The following is a 13,489-nucleotide window of genomic DNA, read 5'->3' as shown; positions in this document are numbered from 1 at the left end:
ACACTCAACCCTTTAGTTAAAAGTCACAGAGGGTGTCGCCTCACACTAGGACAGATGAGTTTCCATGGGAGGAATGGGGATGTCTGGCCAAATCCACTTTTCCACCTTATTGAAATGGATATTTCCAAGTTGTCAGAGGGTGAAGTCTGGGTTTTGCAGAATCTCACTGACAGTAGGCTTCCTTTTACCACTGGTTCAGTATCTCCTGTGGCTCTCGTCTATCCACAGTGTGGTATAGTGGGTTCGCTATTGGTCCCAAGCCAGTAAAGTTCTGGCAACATGTACGCTTTGCACTTAGCAGCAAACACTAATTTACTGTGACTCCACACTGTTTTAGATCGGCAGGGCAATTCCCAAACTCCATTTGACAAAATGTATAATTTGTCCCCCAACATGCGAATGCCTGTTCATGGTAAAAGAACTGGGTGTAAAACTGCTTGCTTAAATCAAGGGTGATCCCAAGTGTGCATCACTCTTGACCACCAGTCTGGAATAAATAGTGGGCAGTCAGAATTTTAGCCTACTAAAGCTTAGCTTCAATTTAGTTTCCAAGGAAATTGAGATTCAATAATATTACATTATATCAGTGGTATGGCACCACAATGGTGTATGGTTAGCACATCTGCCTCACAGTTGAGAGGTTCTGAATTTAACTGCCATCCAGTAGCCTCGTATGTAGCGTTACAGAGGTACAGTGTGGTAGTGTGCTCTGGTTTCCTCCCACATTCCCAAAACATGCTTGGTAGGTTAATTGAAGACTCTAAATTGAAGATAGACCCAAGTATGAATGGTTCTTTGTGTACGTGTCCTGTGATTTGCTCACAGTCCTGGGTGTAAGACTTCTCTTGAACAAAAAGTGTAATAGACTCCAGCTCATCCACGGGACAAGAAGTTGAGGATGGATTTGTGGTCTACTATATTCAGTATGTACCTCTTACATGTTTTATTTTTTTATTTTTGGAAGGTTGATTATCGACATAAAATCCAACTCAACCCCTGGGCATGTACTAGTGAGGATAAAGCGATTCAGAAAATGAATGAATGAATGAATAAATGTAGCCAGACATGATGAGGGGTGGCAAACAAGTTAGACACAAAAGAGCAAACATTTTTAACTGTGAGAGCCACCACGTGGTGACCTGCGAAAGCAGACAGGCACATACATACACACATTATTCTCATCTCATCTCGTTTTCTGAACCGCCTTATCCTCATTAGGGTTGCAGGGGGTGCTGGAGCCAAAGCCAGCTGTCTCTGGGCCAAAGGTGGGGAACATCCTTGGCCAACCAATCGCAGGGCACGAGGAGTTGGACAACCATGTACACTCACGCCCATACCTAGAGGCAATTTAGAGCGTTCAATCAGCCTATCATGCATGTTTTTGAAATGTGGGAGGAAACCATAGTACCCGGAGGAAACCCACGCAGGCCCGGGAGAACATGTAAACTCCACACAGGTGGACCGACTTGGATTTGAACCCAGTGAGGCCGACGTGCTAACCAATCACGCCACCAAGCCGCCCGAAATTCGAACTGCAAAATCAAATTTCTTTTTAAGCATAATTAGCACCGCAAAAGGGAACACTATCATCTCTGTCCATGCCGCACATACCTGGAACTCAATACCAACTAGCATACGTGAACTACCGTTTCTGTAACTCTTCGCCAATCATCTTAAAGCCTGGCTGTTAGATTAACAAAATTGCGATCACAACGCTGTCTGAAACTGTGCTGTGTGTATGTGTCTAGTATGTGTCATTGTTTATCTTCAACCTACAGAAAGGACGATGAAGATGGAGAATAGTCCTCAGCTATAATCTTACATATTTACATATATAAATGTTCATTAACATGAATATACATATGTTCATTAATATGTACTGTCCCTTAATAAATAAATCCAACTCAAACTCAAACATCAAAAAACAATTTGGATTATTTTCTGGCTTATTTTCAACTTTAAACAGCGCAGGCTTGACATCAAAAGGTTAACAAACTGGAAAATCCCACCGTTAGGCAAGATTCAAAGTCCTTAAAAAAAAGTAAAGATATCACTTGCGTGCCAGTGATTAGGAAATATTTCAGTATAAATACCAGCATTTGTGGCACATTTTGAACAGGATTTTGAGCCACAAAGCTGAGCTAAAGAATCTTTGGAGTCATTGAACAACTGACACAACGCCTGGAAGATGAAGACCTTCAAATTTACAGTTGCTGTCACTTTTCTACTTGCCGTTCTTTTGATAAAGGACAGTTGTGCCTTGGCATCAAGTCAAGTAAGTGCATTAGCTTGATAAACAATTTTGTCAGCATATTCTTAAGAAATATTCATTTCACAAATATTGTAGGATGCAGATGAGAGATATGAAGAACAGGTGGACCATTTTGCAGAGGACAGATACAGAAGGGAGGCCAAAGGCTGCCGCTGGTGCTGTAACTGTTGTCAATTTACGCAGGGACAGTGTGGTCTCTGCTGCCCCTTTTGACACCAGGAATCTTTTCTTTACCATCATGGAACTGTGTTGTCACAATAAACCATAACACAGAAGAAATTGTTTTGTTTTGACTATACTTATCTTCATGAAGGGGTAACTTGAACTCACAATATGGTGTGTATTTTGAGTTAACATTAAAAAAAATTGCTGAACCAGAACATTCACCGGTAGGCATGAAAGGACAGATTTGTTATTTTGCTTAAAAAGAGTGATTTATTTTCAATGCAACAAAGAGACTTCTTCTGAAGACTTCACAAAAGATGTATAAATATCTATCCTCACTTAAGCCCCACATATTTTACAATTAGAGTATTTTCACTAACTGTGTTTTTTTTTCTTAACTTCTGTTGAAATACATCCAAACTTCGAGTCTGTATTCAATGCTCAATATTTAAAAAAAAAATAAGTTAATGCAAGAACCATAATCTAGACATAATGACATGCATTACACATTTGTTTAATAAATGCATAGGTTGTACTGAATGGTAAATATCTTACATTTATGACCCTCTAATCTACAAGCAAACCTGGCGATTGAAAATTCAATAATTTAATTTAAAACTGGCCCGCTTTTGCCGATGCTGCTAACGGGCTGTTGTTTTAGTCCACATGCCATTGACTAGGGCAGCTAGCCCACATGCTATCCATCTAACACTATTAGTCATTGGCCACACGGCATTTGTCACTTGGTCAAAGCAGTCCTAAGAAAAATATTCAAATTAAAACCACAGAATGACCACACAATGGCTGCTTTGCTTCCTATTGTTTTCACTTCGCAAAATTAAAAAAACATGTTTATATTTGCAATGTTTGTGTTTTTCCATTTTCCTACACAACACTTAACACTTTTCTGATAAAACGGCTGAATTTCCTGGGAAAAAAACCAACTAAGTGAATTGAAACTAAATGTAAGAGTGTATAGTGCGTAAAGACGGCATCCCTCCATGGTGTCACTTGGTTGTAGTACTGTTGTATTTTGGCCAAAAGTGAAATAGGATTAGTCATTCATTTTATGAAAATCTTATCCTCACAAGGGTCGCGGGGGCTACTGGAGCCTATCCCAGCTAACTGCGGGCACCAGGCAGTGGAGACCCTGAATCGGTGGCCAACCAATCGCAGGGCACAAGGAGACGGACAACCATTCCCACTCACACTCATACCTAGGGACAATTTAGAGCAGGGGTGTCAGACTCGGGTTGGTTCGCGGGCCGCGTTAACGTCAACTCGATTTCATGTGGGCCGGACCATTTTAGATATAGTATTTTGATTTTTTTATAAATGGATTAAAAGAACTGGATTAAAAGCCCTGAATATTCCATTTTTTATAGATCTAAAACAATGTTTATTTGAGCTTTTTTTAAATATATTTTTAGATTTTACAAAATGATTTTTGAACTAAAAACACAGAAAAAAATGATTAAAAAATTACAATTATTGATTTAAAATGGGGAAAATCAGGAAATTTAATATACATCTATACTCTTCATTTTAATTTGATCCTAAAACAGAAAGTCGGCACTCATGATTTACTTTCCCGGGCCACACAAAATGACGCGGCGGGCCAGATTTGGCCCCCGGGCGGCCACTTTGACACATGTGATTTAGAGTGTTCGACCAGCCTACTCTGCATGTTTTTGGGATATGGGAGGAAATGAGAGTGCCCAGAAAAAACCCACACAAGCCCAAGGAGAACATGCAAAAAAGAGTGAGGACCAAACCTGGGATAAAACACATGACCCCAGAACTGTGAGGCCGACTCGCTAAATCCGCTGACTCCCCTAAATTGGATTAGAGCCGTTTTGTTGTTGTGATTTTTAGATTTATTTTAGAAAAAAAGAACTCTGGGTTGTGGGTCACCAAGGGCCAACCTATCAAATTCAGTAAAGTTAGCCCCCAAGCCAGCCATGATAGAGGGCCTTTAAGTTACTCCATGTTTGAGGGCAACCTACTCAACACTTGGTACCCGATGGGACTGAACTTTTTCAGAGTTAAAGAATGCCAATGAGTTTGCATAAGTCCCACATAGTTGGATGATCGGAAAACAAATGACATCAATTGTCAGTTCAAAGCATGCATGTACATTTATGTGTATGTATGTATGTATATATGTGCTAAGCAACACGCTTATTTAAGTATATATTTATTCATGTATTTATTTCTTGACCTACTTATTACCTATCTATTTATGTCTAAAATGCCTTTCCTATTCCTGCACCCTCACCCTCTTGCCACTGGAACAACGCAATTTCCCGAATACGGGATGAATAAAGTTATCCAATCCAATCCAATCCAAAGAAGACAGACATGCTGTAGACATTACTGCTAAATAAGGCATTATGTGCTAAACTCCTCCTGGGCAATGAACCTTTGAATAATTCTGCCACCTTCACATCACGTGCAAATCAATAACGACATCGCACTCTTCTTCCCACAGATGATTGATTGAGTCATACAACGTATTTGAAGTATGAGGAGAAAATCATTTGAGTATTTTTTAACCTGCTATATTGATATTGTATAATAAAATGCATCACCTAAAATGATGTGGAAAAACTGGAAAATCCCCCTTCTGGGTCCAAACATACAGGCTGCCAGTGGTTGAGAAATCATTCTCTATAAATGCAAGTATTGGCTGTGCACCTTATACACGATTTAGTCCACATCGATTCACCAAAGTGTTTTAAGAAACTCAGCAATTGAAACAAAAGTGACACAAAAGATGAATACCTTAAAATTGGCAGTTGTAGTGATTTTTATTTCTGCTTTTATTTTGAAGGACAGCAATGCTTTGCCATCAACTGATGTAAGTTTTTTTTCTTCAACAATTTTGTTAGCTGTTTTCTCAAATCATTCACAACAAATATGCATTTTACAAATAGAAGCAGGATGTGCTACAAGTGAGAGATGGTGATGTTATGGAACCCTTTCAAATGCAGTCAGAGCAACCAAAGGTAAGTTGAGATATAGATCATTGAAAGACTCAAACGGGATGTTAAAATGTGCTCTTCTAAATTATTTTGTAAACAGATGAGTCATTTTGTCGGGGACAGACACAGAAGAGATGAGAAATATTGTCGCTGGTGCTGCAACTGTTGTAGTAGAGGACCTACATGGTGTGGCGTCTGCTGTGAATGGTGATTCCATGAATCTGTACGTACTTCTGTACTGTTATCACTCTGTATTGCCACCATTAAACTTCCTATAGAAAGTGTTTTATTATTTTTTTATTATTAGATTTGTCATGTATCATGTCCAGGAAGGGGTAACAGAACTCACACCCAGATATATTGTATATTTTGTGTTAAACACCACACACACGCAGGCATACAAAGAGAAATTCAGAGTTCCCGTTTTCTTGCATCACCGTATATATTAAATCATGCAGTTTTATAGGCTTCCAATCCATATCTTCTGGTTGAGTTCCAGGCAACCAAATATTAATCATCATATCTGAGCAATACCTTCCTAAATCACACCTAACTATAATTCGTTGCAATATACAATAAAGAATAAAGATTTAAACATGCCTGCTCATCATCTGTGTTTTTTGAGCATCCTAATTAGAAAATATTGATGAACATGAACATCATGGTCCACCTGTTCAAAATGAGTGTGTTACTGACTATTGGGTACCAATCCACCTGTTGATAAACACAGGTCTAATAACAAAAACAAATGATATTCTTTTAAAATATTATTTATTTTGAAAAAGTTTGTGCAACTGTGCAAAAATATCTCCATGTTTGCTAGCTCGTATTACTTGAACAGGGGTTACAAGCAATATTTATTGCATCATCATTGTTAGTATACATATAAACCATATCTTACAGGGTCAGGAGAACCAAATAAAAATCATGATACTTTTAGGCCTGGATGTTGCTTCTGAGAAACCAAATTGCTGGATAATCACTGGGAATATTTCATACAGTGGCTTTAGTAGCAATTAGTCTGTCATACATGTGGTCATTTGTTAAAAATGAAGTTAGTAGAATCCTAAAATGAGGTAGGAACGAGAAGACAGGCACATAAATTGAAGTGGAAAAAAGGACAAATTGAATCAGTGACCCATGACCGAGCAAGACTGATTGATGGGAAGATCCTTGCTCCAGACTTGTTTGGGGTGAGTAAACACTCGCAGCTGGCGAGTTTGAAAGAGTCAGGCGGCAACGTGCAACGAAAATGGCACCCGCTCACCAACATGACCAAATTTGGAAGTAAACTGTGAGTCTTTTCAACTAATAATATGGGGTTGGGGTGAGGCTGGATTCCAAGCAAACTGACTCTAAGTGGCACCTTTTTATTAAATACCGTTTTTATTTATTATTATTATTTTTTAAATGCCTAGTTTTATAGAAAGTAATCCAATAAACATGCACGGTATGGTGATTGAGACTCTAAATTACCCTTTGGTATGAGTGTGTGCATAAATGGTTGTCTGTCTCCTTGTCCTTTTGTAAGGTCAAGCGGTACGGAACATGAATGAATAGTAATTATGAGTATTCATTCATTCTTTTTCTGAACCGCTTACCCTCAGAAGGATCGTGAGGGTGCTAGAGCCTATTCCAGCTAACTACAGGCACCAGGCGGGGGACACCCTGAATCGGTGGCCGGCCAGTTGCAGGACACAAGGAGACAGACAACCTTTCATGCTCGCACTGATACCCAGGGTCAATTTAGAACCGGGGTCTCCGACTCCGGCCCTCAAGGGCCCCTATCCAGTCTGTGTTCTATGTCTCCCTCCTCTACCACACCTGAATCAAATGATCAACTAATCAGCATGCTGTCCAGGAGCTTGATCACGATCCTGATTATTTGATTCATGTGTTGGTGGAGGGAGACATGGAAAACAGACTGGATAGGAGGCCTCCAGGACCGGAGTTGGAGACCCCTGATTTCGAGTGTTCAACCAGCCTACCCTGCATGTTTTCGGGATGTGGGAGGAGACCGAAAATCTGGAGGAAACCCACGCTGGCCCGGGGAGAACATGCCAACTCCACGGAGTGGGGACCAATGTGGGCTCAAACCCCCGACCCCAGAACTGTGACACCACCACGCTAACCAGACCAGAGAACAAAACTCAAGCGGGAAAATAAAAATGTGGTTTTCTCTAAGAATAGACATCCAAAAATGACATTATTTCTTTTTTTCACTATATTAAACTATATTCTTTCCACTGGGATGCATGTGACAATACTGTTGTCCTTCACTTGAAAAAAAAAAGACTGTGGGCAAAGAGTGTCTATATTTTTGTGTTCAAAGTAATAATTTCAATGCCACGTCTATTCTGCAGATGAGAGACTTGAGGCCCTTTTTGGATAAGTGCATTCCCCTTTCACAGTCCGCCTTTTCACTATATAAATATAGCACCTCAGCAAGCAATGTACTTAGACAGTCAAGCTGTCAGCGTCATAGAGCAACATCTCCAGAGTCTTGAATTTATGCAAAAGTTTAAGTGTGCTTTATGTGAGTAAATATGTGCTGTGTTGCATTTGTACGGTTTATTATCACTTAATAAGGGGAATTGCAATCATTAGGGGAGCAATTGGCCGAGGTTGCCAAGTCTGCAGTCCACCTGTGTGGAGTTTGCATGTTCTCCGTGAGCATGCGTGTGTTTTTTCCAGGTACTCCGGTTTCTTCCCACATTCTTAAAACATGCATGGTAGGCTGATTAGACACTCTAAATTCCGCCTAGGTATGAGTGCAAGTGTCCGTTCTTGGTGATGCTGCGGGCACTGTATGCATCTTCAGAAGATGGAAGAACTCTGCCAGTCTGTCTCTGTGTGTTGTAAATGACCCTCTGGATCTACTTCCTCTCGAACGTATTCCAACTACAGAACCACAACTAGTTGCCGTAGCTAAGCACGGCAAGGTACTAGAAAAACACAGAATCTGAGATCTTAAGTATTCCTCAGGAAATAGAGTACAGCTGGCCCTTCATCAGATTTGCCAACTAGTTACAATCCAATTGGGACCTTCACTAATGCAGGCGTCCAGACGCGGAAGCCGAAATCTCAGCCAATAGAATGATGATCCACAAACACTCTAAAATGTGCAAGACAAATTTGTTTTCCGGTGAGGGAGCTCTGCTTACTATCTCATCAAGCAATAGCAACATGTCTCCCAACCACAATGGCATGAGTTCTTTTGTGCTTCTCTAAGTCTAATTGAATTGGGTAAAAAAACAACCACAAAGTTCAACAAAGTTGTCTAATATCAATTTAAAGCAGAACTGGTTAGGGAAATCTACATACATAGATGATGATATGAACACTAAAGCAACATAGACCAAGGTCGACCTGAACAAGGGCAACAATGGGGTTGCTATTTACATGTGATAGCAGAAGGATGCCTGAAGAAACACACGTTAGACATCCATATACAAAAACTACTCCACAGGAGCCTAACACTGAGAAGTTAGGATGACGTATCATTGTGGGGGGCTGGGCAATGTTCCAGCCATGACGCGCGCCCAGTCGGATGCCCTTTTTCCACCCTTTAAGAACATAACTTTTGCCAATACACACAAGGTGATAGTAAATAGAGAGAGACGCACACACATACACATCCCACACTACCCCGCACACGCACTGACTCATAACCACATGAGCACGCGCAAAACACAATGGAGCCAGGCAGCAATTAGAGGCCTGTTCATTGTTAACGCCAGTAAACTTACTCCATAAATTGACAAGCTAGTGTTTGAAAGAAGAATTACTTTTCTTGATTTCCATGCAGCACGCAGAGCTGATTGAGATCATTTAGCCATTGTTCATAATTTGATAGACCATTTCACCAGAGGATAATTTGGGTTAAGAAACACACACACACACACGCCCCCCCCTCCCCCCACACACACAGTAAAATACTGTTTTATTATTGCTCCTACTATTGCTTCTACTTTCTTACTAAATTTATATCACAAATCTTTTGCATTGCTCCGCAATTAGATTTCCAGGGTCAAATTGTTTCCATCAAACCTTTATTAGCATAACCTTTAGAGCATAAAAGTCAAACAATGTCATGTTTTACAAAAACAAAAATAATTTATGTTACAAGCAAAATGTTCTAAGAACCAAAAACAAACACACTTTAGCCATTTCATACCGAATGTGTTAGTGTACAGACGTCACACAAGGATGGAGTGGACTTGGATGTTCTTTATTAAACAAACTAAACTGATTTCAATCAAAACTCTCTTATATCCAAAAATGATTGAAACATTTAGAGTAACCAAACTTATGGGAGAAATACGAGAAACTACATGACCACACGATCGGACAGATGATGACAAATGGTTTAAATAGACAGGTGGATGACTGAAGAAGCAGCGGACTGGTTGAGACACAGGAAGGCAGATATCAATGGATGATCACAAGAACAAGCCATACAGAGAGGTGGAAAATATAAGAATAATCAAAAAGCCCAGAATAAACACCCAAAAAGAACCCAAACCTAAAAGAATGTCTATGACTCATCTGAATGTTGGCTTGTCATTGTGTGTTTCTGTTTAGCTGCGGGCATTATTATTATTATTATTTTTTTTTTACAGACTAATGAATGGATAGCCAACACCATGAAATGGAACTGATTTTGGTTATTGTTCTTCTTGACCACAATTGTTTAAAGAGTCTCGACCATAAATGAGTCAGCACTCAGCACTCTAGTATATTCTTTCATTTAAACCAGTACATAGCACAGTGTCAACCAGAGACTCCACCACAAGACATTGTCAGCAGTAGAAGCTATGAGACATCCGTTCTTGTACAGTCCTACAGAGGGACATGGTCCATACCACTAAGATGATGTGAAGATCTTCTCGACAGCTGAGTTGTTTGACCCCTCTCATACAACCCACTCACAGACACTGTGATGCCAATGATGACTTTGCTCTATAACCATAGATCCAATCCCAGCAATTAGGTACAATAACCAGGCTTATGAGTTCCTCTTTCACCCGCTTGAGATAAAACTCAATATGTTATTGGCCTTTGCAGATACCTCCTGTTTGTACTAACAAAACCATGAATGGATATATCTGCTTCAGACCTCCAAGTGAAAGGAAATGTTAGTTCTGATTAAGTGCATTATATAATATGACTCAGAATGGATTGTGGGAGGCAGAACATTCCGGAACAATGAGACCCCGCTTTACCTCCAACTGTACTCATATCCACTAAAACTCCTTACACACAAAGTTGCACTTGGCTGGAGTAAAAAAAAATACAACATTGCTAGAATCACTGCAATGGCCACCTCAAGAAGTGTCAGCCATGGTGCAAATACATCCTTCCTGGCCCTTAGTGAGTACAATATATCCTCTTCAACTGGTCTTAATATACTTTAATAAGACCTGTTTTTGATTATTTCTCCCTGGAAACCGGTAGTAACACGGCTACTCGGCACATATAAAATTGAATGAATGGACTAAGATTGCCAAAGAGTCAGAAGGGGGAAAAAGAAAACTTGTGTGTTTGTCCACACCAGCTGGATTTGGAGACCAATATAATACATGTGCCCCTGGCTCTGAAACTACCACTATGAGGGAATATATGCCCAGCCTATAATGTTTTTAAACTGTGCATGATTCAGCTCAGGCCATAAAGCACTCATATGTCACATCCTGCGTGGAAGGACATAGAGGCTCAATTTCCCTCATGGGGTCAGGGACAATGGTTAATGTGTTGTATTTGGAAGCTTAATTTCATAGCAGCATGGGCTAAGAACATATTGCACTCATGGGGAAAAAACTACACCAGTTTGGTGAGAAAGCCATGTGGTTACATGGATGGTTATAAAAACCCATTTCCCCAAAGCACCTGTTGGTATCAAGCTGTGCTGCAGGTACATGTCCGCGTTAATAAAAATGATTAACTATACACTCTCCTCCTAAAGTGAAATAGTGTGAAGCCATTTTTGCAGTAGACTGAAAATGTTTCAGTCTGGAATTACGGGCTGAAAATGAGAAAAACAAAGTTTCACACTCTTTTTTTCTAATTTTCATTGCAGCACGATGAAAATCATTTTTAAATTACCCTTCCTGTCATTTCTATTTGAAATACATACACACACAGGGATATATATATATATATATATATATATATATATATATATATATATATATATATATATATATATATATATATATATATATATATATGTATATATATATGTAAATGTGTGTATATATGTGTATATATATATATATAAATGTATATATATATATATATATATATATATATATATATATATATATATATATAGTATTCTGATGTATGTTTTGGCCTAAACCCATGACTGACCAATGTGATTCCAGATTTCCTTCAACTCAGAGGCCAAAGGGTGATTCATTATCAAAACATGTGGTGACCAGTGTAAATTCAGTTGACATTGGAACAAATGTGTCACTTGTGTCCCAACTTCAAACTTACCATAGGCCAGTGCTTCTCAGTGATTTTCTGTTGCTCTCCCTCCCCAAAAAAATTTGTAAACGTTTCGTATTTTTTTAAGTGTGTATAGGAATCTAAGTACATTTAAGTTACATTAAAAGTTTATGTCACGTTACGAGCGCATCAGTCAAGGCTCTCTCTCTCTCTCTCTCTCTCTCTCTCTCTCTCTCTCTCTCTCTCTCTCTCTCTCTCTCTCTCCCCGCCGTCCGCGAACTCCCTGTTGTATTGAATAATGCCTCATTTTATTATTAAACATCATAACCACTAGTTAATTGTTACTCTGTTAATAGATGGTGAATTACAACCAATAAAAAATGTTTTTCAATTGTAATATCCTGTTTTTTGGTGTCTTTTTCAGAGGGTGAGAACGAATAAATTGGTACTTAGTTCATTTCTATGGGAAATGTTGATTTGAGATACAATTAAATCGACAGACCAGCTCAGTCCCGGAACACATTGAGCTCGTATCCCAAGGTATGAGTGTATTTGAGAAGCACTGCCATAGGCTATGTAGTGTGACAAAGACAACTGTAGATGAATAAGGTTATCCAATCCAATCCAATCTTCTTATGCAGTAGAAGCACAAAGAACGCTACTATTTCAGAGCTCATTTCCTGTTAGTGGTTGCCCTTGTTGAGCCTTTGAACCTGGCTTTAATAACAGGACTCAACACGACTAATGAAAACACTCCCAAACAGATTAAAAGGGTGCTTCCATTTTAGTCAACTAATCACATTCAGAGTAAACGATGAAACACACACACACCCAAACACACAAATACACCACAGATGTGGTTTGCAAAGAGAAGACTCCCTTTTGACGTTTGTCTGGATTATCAAGTGCCCCATTTTAATGTATGTGCAGGGCAATGTCAAAGTAGAATGATGCCGCTAAATTACTAATCCATCCGTTCTTACAGGAGACCCTTTTCAATTACTTTTCTGTAGCCAGTGTAATGTTACTTTATCCTGTACGTGCTGTAGTGGTGGTCTAGTGTTTAGTGTCTCCACTTAAGTGCATTTTCTCTCTATTAGCCTTGAAGGTCTTCCCAGTTCAGAGGAGTGATAGTTTTGCCCAGAGGATGACATCTGGAAATCGCAAATTGATCTATAATCGACAGCACGTGTCTAAAAAAAATCCAAAGTACATGCAAGTAGATCTTTTGGGGCAATATTTGTCATTTGCTTGTGTGATTCATTTATTAAAATGTAAAGTACAATTAGGTTGAGGATGAAGCAAGTAAACTGAGTCAAGCTCGTTTGCCGTACAGAGCTGATGCTCAGTATTCAAGTCAGAGCTCTGGATGTCATTGCTTTGTAGAGTTTGAATGTTCTACTCATGCTTGTGGGGGCTTTCTTTCATTTAGTCTATCTGGAGCCAATCTCAGTTGACTACAGGCACCAGGCAGGGGAACACCCTGAATCGGTGGCCAGCCAATCGCAGAGTACGAAGAGACGGACAGCCATTCACGCTCACAACCAACCATACCAAGGGGCAATTTAGAGTGTTCAACCAGCCTAACCTGCATATTTTTGGGATTTGGGAGGAA

At 39.5% G+C, this 13,489-nt stretch overlaps 1 protein-coding gene across 2 annotated transcripts; it reads left to right on the top strand.

Moving 5' to 3' along the window:
* The first annotated feature begins 2,054 nt into the window (after window positions 1-2,054).
* On the top strand, window positions 2,055-6,020 carry LOC144072540 (hepcidin-like). Of its 2 annotated transcripts, XM_077597615.1 has the most exons (3): window positions 2,068-2,275; window positions 5,380-5,445; window positions 5,522-6,020. In XM_077597615.1, exons 1-3 carry the CDS (start codon window positions 2,189-2,191, stop codon window positions 5,630-5,632), a joined length of 264 nt encoding a protein of 87 aa, XP_077453741.1. In that variant the 5' UTR covers window positions 2,068-2,188; the 3' UTR covers window positions 5,633-6,020. The 2 variants fall into 2 exon arrangements, 1 of the variants encoding a protein (XP_077453741.1); XR_013299824.1 differs by lacking the exons at window positions 5,380-5,445; window positions 5,522-6,020 and adding an exon at window positions 2,348-2,551 and having other exon boundaries at window positions 2,055-2,275.
* The last annotated feature ends 7,469 nt before the right edge of the window (window positions 6,021-13,489 follow it).

This window comes from Stigmatopora argus, chromosome 4 (genome assembly GCF_051989625.1).
Source record: "Stigmatopora argus isolate UIUO_Sarg chromosome 4, RoL_Sarg_1.0, whole genome shotgun sequence".
NCBI lineage: Eukaryota > Metazoa > Chordata > Actinopteri > Syngnathiformes > Syngnathidae > Stigmatopora > Stigmatopora argus.
Note: the sequence above shows the minus strand (reverse complement) of the source record. Positions and strands in the feature narration are given on the sequence as shown.

What these genes read in the sequence shown, in the direction of transcription:
- LOC144072540 (XM_077597615.1), top strand. Translation starts at nt 2,189, where the DNA reads ATGAAGACCTTCAAATTTACAGTTGCTGTCACTTTTCTACTTGCCGTT. An exon ending in GTGCCTTGGCATCAAGTCAA is followed by an intron (nt 2,276 to 5,379) that starts GTAAGTGCATTA and finishes AAATAGAAGCAG; the next exon opens with GATGTGCTACAAGTGAGAGA. An exon ending in TGCAGTCAGAGCAACCAAAG is followed by an intron (nt 5,446 to 5,521) that starts GTAAGTTGAGAT and finishes TTTTGTAAACAG; the next exon opens with ATGAGTCATTTTGTCGGGGA.